This window comes from Chinchilla lanigera, unplaced genomic scaffold (genome assembly GCF_000276665.1).
Source record: "Chinchilla lanigera isolate Chin_1 unplaced genomic scaffold, ChiLan1.0 scaffold00011, whole genome shotgun sequence".
NCBI lineage: Eukaryota > Metazoa > Chordata > Mammalia > Rodentia > Chinchillidae > Chinchilla > Chinchilla lanigera.
Window position 1 is genome coordinate 26,609,530 of NW_004955412.1, and position 6,803 is coordinate 26,616,332.

Consider the following 6,803-nt stretch of genomic DNA (forward strand, 5'->3'; position numbering starts at 1 on the left):
CCAGCTTAGATGGGGAATTTTTTTTAAGGACTGAGAAAATTATCCATTGCTAGATTGAAAGATGAAGGATTTTATATATTGTAGTAAAATGGTGTTTTTCATATTATTTTGATCTCAAACTACAGTTAAGGATGTAGGGCTGGGGATATAGCTCAGTGGCACAGTGCCTGCTGGGCAAGTATGAGGTCCTGAGCTCGATTCTTGGTTAGCCCCACCGTGCCAAAAAAAAGAATATCTATCCTTGTTTATTTGGGTTTTTTTTGGAGACAGGGTCTCACTATATAGTACAGGCTGGCCTTTAAACTCACTGTGGCAGGCTGGCCTCAAACTCATGGTGATCCTCCTGTCTCAGCCTCCCAAATGCTCAGATTACAGATGTAACCACGTTTGTCTTCTAAGACTATATTTTGTATCATTATTCAGGATACGTACACATATATACATACATACATGACTGCAACAAGTTTGAAATATACATACATATATTTTCTTAATCAGATTTTATTGGCACATTTTATTTTATTTTTTTGACTTTTTGAGACAGGGTCTTGCTATGCAGTTCAGGCTGGCCTTGAGCTAGCTCGCTTTGTAGCCCAGGCTGGTTTCAAACTTGGAACAATTCTTCTGTCTCAGCCTCCTGAGTACTAGGATTACAGGGGTGTGCCACCATACCCAGCTTATTGGTGCATTTTAGATATACATAGTGATCACATGCATCGTAGAGAATTTGGACCTGTACGTTGTACACCTTTTTTTCCCCCATTCCTCTACCCTACTGTTTGTTTTTCTAAGACAGGTCTCACAATGTAGTTCATGCTTGCCTTGAACTCACTACATGGACCAGACTGGCCATGAATTCATGGTGGTCCTCCATCACACCCAGCCTTTATATATATTTTTACTGTCGCTATACTACCTTTTTTTTTTTTGAGACAGGGTCTCTATACAGTTCAGGCTGGCCTTGAGCTTACTTTGTAGCCTAGGCTGGTCTCAAACTCATAATGATCCTCCTGCCTCAGCCTCCCGAGTGCTGGGATTACAGGCATGCACCACGATGCCTAGCTATTGTGTCATACCTAGAGAAGTATGACACAAGCCTTTCTTCATCTTGTTAAAGAGCAGAAGATGCGAGGCAAGAGGCATGCACCATAACCTTCAAGGAACTCTGAGAGAGGTACACAGGCATAGGGGCCTCCTTGTGGCCTCATCTCAGAGGCAGTCCATCCTGGAACAAGTCTCCAGCTCCTTCCCCGAGGAGGGTCGTGCTGGCACTGGGGGCAGGTACATACCTTTGTGGGTCTCTCCAGCCAAAGAAGGACATGCAATATTCCCAGTTCTTGTGCACTAAACGCCAGTAGATCCCCTTGTCACTTGTGATGACAAAATGTGCTATTTTTTATTTCACTTTTATTAAAAAAGGTGATAAAAACCCTTAATTCGATGTCATAGTTTATTAATCAGTTAAATTCTGTAACTTGTAAAGCACTGGCTAGGCTGATCATGATTCCTGTGTTTTTTAGGTACGTCTGATGCTAGTGTTGGCACCTGTTATGTGCATTCTTTCTGGCATTGGAGTCTCACAGGTGCTGTCCACCTACATGAAGAATCTGGACATAAGTCGTCCAGACAAGAAGAGCAAGAAGCAGCAGGACTCTACTTACCCTATCAAGAATGAAGTGAGAATTAAGCAACATGAATAACATGCTTGGGAAACTGTACCTGCATGTGCGCATGTGTGTATGTTTGTGTGTGTGTGTGTGTGTATGTGTCTGCATGTACGTGGCTTTGTGTGTATTTGGGTTGGGAAGTAAAGTAGAACACTATCAGAGTGGTCAGAATTAACTCAGAGCTCTTGACTTACTGATTTTTTTTCCCCAGACTTACTTTGATTCATGGCATTTATATTATTGACTGTGTATAAGAAGCCATCCCGTGTTGTGTAAATTCAGTTTGGTTTATCGCACAATTCTTCCTTTTTTAGGTGGCAAGTGGGATGATCCTGGTCATGGCTTTCTTTCTCATTACCTATACCTTTCACTCAACTTGGGTTACCAGCGAGGCCTACTCTTCTCCCTCCATTGTGTTATCTGCCCGTGGTGGGGATGGCAGCAGGATCATTTTTGATGACTTCCGAGAAGCGTATTATTGGCTTCGTCACAATACTCCAGAGGTGAAAATTTGGGAGGAGCGGGATTCTGCTAGAGGGAAGAAGTGGAAGACATTTGTTATTGTAGTGACTCATGGCATTTGGGTGGGAGGCATGCTTGGAGGTAGTTAGAATATTAGAAACTTGGTTTTAAATGAGCTTTAGTGGCTAACCACCATTCAATTCAGGGCTTTCTTTCTTTCTTTCTTTCTTTCTTTCTTTCTTTTCTTTCTTCCTTTCTTTCCTTTCTTTCCTTTCTTTCCTTTCTTTCTTTCTTTCTTTCTTTCTTTCTTTCTTTCTTTCTTTCATTTATTTATTTATTTATTTTTTGTTTTTTGGAGATAGGGTCTTTCTCTGCAGTTCAGGCTGGCCTTGAGCTCACTTTGTAGCCCAAGCTGGTCTTGAACTTGCAACAATCCTCCTGCCTCAGCCTTCCAAGTGCTGGGATTATAGGCATGCACCACCACACCTGGCCCCATTTATTGATTGATTGATTGTCCAGGGCTTTCTTCTGTAGTGACTTTTTTTCATTTTTTGAGACAGGGTCTTGCTGTGTAGTTCAAGCAGGCCTTGAATTCACTGTGTAGCCAATGCTGGTGTATACAGCAATCCTGCCTCAGTCTGCCTGGTGCTGGGATTATAGGTGTGCGCTACCACACCTGACTTCTGTAGTGATTCTTAATTATCTATACTTTGCTTATGTACTTGTGTTGATATGGTGGTGATATCAATGTGGTATCAATTCCAAAAAAAGAAAAAGATGACTTTTTCCAAAAGAAGAAAAAGTTATAAATAATACATATTTACTATAGGAACATCAGAAAATGGAAGCAAAGCAAAAAATCTAAATCATCCATAGTTATCACCTAATGATAACTACTTTTTTTTTTAGACAGGATCTCACTATGTAGTTCAGACTGGCCTTGAACTCACTATGTAGCACAGCTGGCCTTGAATTAGTGGTGATCCTCCTGCCTCAGCCTCCTGAGTGCTGGGATTACAGATGTGTGCCACCACACCTGACTTGTTTTAACTACTTTTCAATGTTTAAAAATTTTTAAAAAATTTTCTTTTGCAAGGTTTAATGTTTATTAAATGTAGGAAAAGAAACATCTGCAGAGTGAGTGCAGGCCAATTAAAAGTAGGAAATTTAGTACACAGAATGAGAGCAGATCACTGTGAAAAAACACAGTGGCCAAAGTTTTGTTTTTTAGAAGAGACAAGAATTTACATAGATCAAGGTACAGTAGGAGAACTACTTTTAACATTTTAGCCTTTTTGTTTTTAAGCAGTTTATACCTTTTGAGGATATGAAGTGATTTGTTTTGCAGTAGCGATTGGTAATAGCCTTTGGGAGTTAGGTCTGGTAAGAGTCAAAATGTAAGAAGTTCTTCTTCGGCTGGGAATTGAACCCAGGGTCCTGCACATGCGGTGCAAGGATTTAGCTCTGATACCACCAATATCCTCAGCCCCCAAACTAAAAATCCTTGCTGTCACATCTTACGATTTCCATTTCATCTTTATAGCTGATTTTCGTGATGCTTCTGAAGGTCATTTACTTAATAAATTTACTTGACTATATTACATAGTCCCCTACACCTTCTACTTTCTTACCTAAAGTAATGTGGGGTGCAGGTCTTGGAAATGTTGGATTGTGTATAATTTGTGATGAGATTTCCTGATTGTATATAAATAAATGGAGGAGCGGATGCCAAGATTTATTGTCTGGTTGGGAGTGCATTATTTTGTGAAGAAAGTGACGGGTTAGCCAGGCTTCACCACCAGCTCAAAGATGCTTGTCCATTCCTTCTTTTACATTTGATATTTAGGGGAAATGAGAAAATTGTTTGTCATTTCCATTTTCCATTCTTCTTTCAGGATGCAAAGGTCATGTCGTGGTGGGATTATGGCTATCAGATTACAGCTATGGCAAATCGGACAATTTTAGTAGACAATAACACATGGAATAATACCCACATTTCTCGAGTAGGGCAGGTAAGGTCAAAGAGATCCTTTGAGTATTTGATACGTGAGGTCTGGTGGGAAATACTAAGACTTGGCTCTGAGAATTGTGCATTTACTTTTTTAGGCAATGGCATCCACAGAAGAAAAAGCCTATGAGATCATGAGGGAGCTTGATGTCAGCTATGTGCTGGTCATCTTTGGAGGCCTCACTGGGTATTCCTCTGATGGTAATGTACTAGATTCTCTTTCTAGCTGCAAGCCATAGAGTCTAAGAAAACAAACAAATCTCCTGTTTTTCTGTCCTTTTACTTTTGCAGTAAATAGGAAATGAATGTGAATCATTCTTATGGACGTAAGACATTTTATGACTGTCTAAAGATTTAGGAGTACTTCCACAACTTGTAAGAACTTCAGTACAAGGCTCTTAAAAATGAACTTCAGAATTAGTTTTGGGTGGGCATAGTGGCATATGTTGGTAATTCTAGCACTCTAGGAGACTGAGGCAGGAGGATCACATGTTCAAGCCCAGCCTGGGTAACCTAGTAACTTAGCAAGACTCTCTCACAAAAACCAAAAAAAAAAAAAAAAAAGAAAGGGTGGAGGATATAACTGAGTGTGAAGGCCCTGGGTTGTCTCCAATATGAAAAAAAAATGTAGCATTGTTCAGTAGATTTAAGCTATATAGTCATCTTCCAGCTTAAAGTGTATTTTAGGTATGTATATATGAAAGTATACACACACACACATAATGTATACATGTATCTGTACAGGCAGCCTTCTGTATCCATGTGTTCTGCAGCCATGGATTCAAACAACTGTGTATTGAAAATATTTGGGAAAAACTTGTATCTGTACTGAATACATACAGACCTTTTCTTGTCATTATTCCCTAAACAATAAAATGTAACAAATATTTGTATTGTAGTAGTTATTATAAGTCATCAAAAGATAATTTGAAGTGTATGGGAGGACGTGCATGAAATGCAAATACACTCATTTTATATAAGGGAGTACAAATTCTGTAAATTTTGTTTGTTGTTTTTTTTGAGACAGGGTTTTGCTATGTAGTTCAGGCTGGCCTTCAACTCACTATGTAGCCCAGGCTGGCCTCGAACTCACAGCAGTCCTTATGTCTCAGCCTCCTAACTGCTGGGATTACAGGTGTGCGCCCCCATGGCAAGCATGTGCAGATTTTGGTATCCATGTGGGCTCCTGGAACCAGTCGCCCACAAATATGGAGGAACGACTGAATGTATGTTACTATGTTCTCTGTGCTTATTGGCATGTGTTCCCACATTCCCTGTGATACTTGGCAAAATAGCTATTTCATGAGAAATATCCACATATAGTTTACTGATTTAAAAATTTTATCAAATTGAAGTAATACCTATTTATATTTTAAAAATATTAAACATGGGGCTGGGGATTTAGCTCAGCGGCAAAGCGCCTGCCTGGCAAGCTCAAGGTCGTGAGTTCAGTTCCTGGTACTGGAGAAAAACCAAAAAAAAAAAAAAACAGTTCTGAAGATTTATAATAAAAAATGATAGTGTCCTGCCCTTCAACCATAGTCTCTGTTATTAACATCAGTGCACACATTCAATAATTCCTTTCTTGAAATTTTTATTTTTATTAGTACATGTTCACGGTCATAACGGTTACATTGATTGTGGCGAGTTGATACATGCACATAACACATCTTAATTCTTTCTGTGTCCCTTTCACCACACCCCCTTTTCCTTTTCCCTCCATCTCATAATTCTTGCATTTGTGTCTTCTAGTACAAATATTATTTTTGCAGGGCTCGGGATCAAGCTCAGGAATTTGTGTACTAGGGTGGACCACTGAGCTGTACCCCAGACCTCATATTTTTAAATAATACGTATATTCTGTTACTCAGTGATTGATCAGTTTAGATATACTGTATCAACTTCTTTTTTTTTTTTTTCCTCTGGTACTGGAAATCGAACTCAAGACCTTGCGCTTGATGAGCAACAATCCTCCTGCCTCAGCCTCCTGAGTGCTGGGATTACAGGAGTGCACCACCATGCCCAGCTCTTCAATTTTGTATTTATTTCATTTCTCCCCCATTTTTTTTTTGGTGGTACTAGGGATTGAACTCAGGGCCTTGCATATGGTAGGCAAGTGCTCTACCACTCAGCTACATTCCTAGCTCTCTTTTTTCATTTTCTTAGTATGCATTTTTAATTTTTGGTTAAATCCACATAAAACTTTTTCAAAACCATTACTATGTAAATACTATTTACTGCAGAGTCAACCAGTACTCTGTGGTTACATTCTTATCTTGAATGACTTGTTTTTCTCCAGTCAATAATTACATTATATTTCTATGTTGATTTTCTTTAAGTAGGCTGGGCATGGTTGTGAACACGTAGTGACAGCTACTTGGTAGGTTGAGGTGGGAGCACTGCTTGAGTCCAGGAGTTTTTTCTTTTTTTTTTTTTTTTTTTTTGGTTTTTCTCTGGTACCAGGAACTGAACTCACGACCTTGCGCTTGCCAGACAGGTGCTTTGCCGCTGAGCTAAATCCCCAGCCCTGAGTCCAGGAGTTTTTGACCAGCCTAGGCAAGATAGTGGGACTGTGGCTTAAAAAATTCGTTTTTCAGATTATCAGATGTAAGAATGCAAGATTGATCATACAGTTTGTTTCTCTTCATTTTTTTTTTTTTTTTGGT

The 6,803-nt window shown here is 39.4% G+C and overlaps 1 protein-coding gene across 3 annotated transcripts in view; it reads left to right on the plus strand.

Annotated features, from left to right (window-relative positions):
• The window catches only part of Stt3a (STT3A, subunit of the oligosaccharyltransferase complex (catalytic)), a gene marked incomplete in the record, with an annotated part of 31,002 nt that overhangs the window by 16,388 nt on the left and 7,811 nt on the right, over nucleotides 1-6,803 (plus strand). For all 3 annotated transcript variants that reach the window (XM_013511171.1, XM_013511172.1, XM_013511174.1), the window contains 4 exon segments: nucleotides 1,521-1,676; nucleotides 1,982-2,170; nucleotides 4,025-4,141; nucleotides 4,236-4,338. In XM_013511171.1, the coding sequence (XP_013366625.1) occupies nucleotides 1,521-1,676; nucleotides 1,982-2,170; nucleotides 4,025-4,141; nucleotides 4,236-4,338 (565 nt within the window).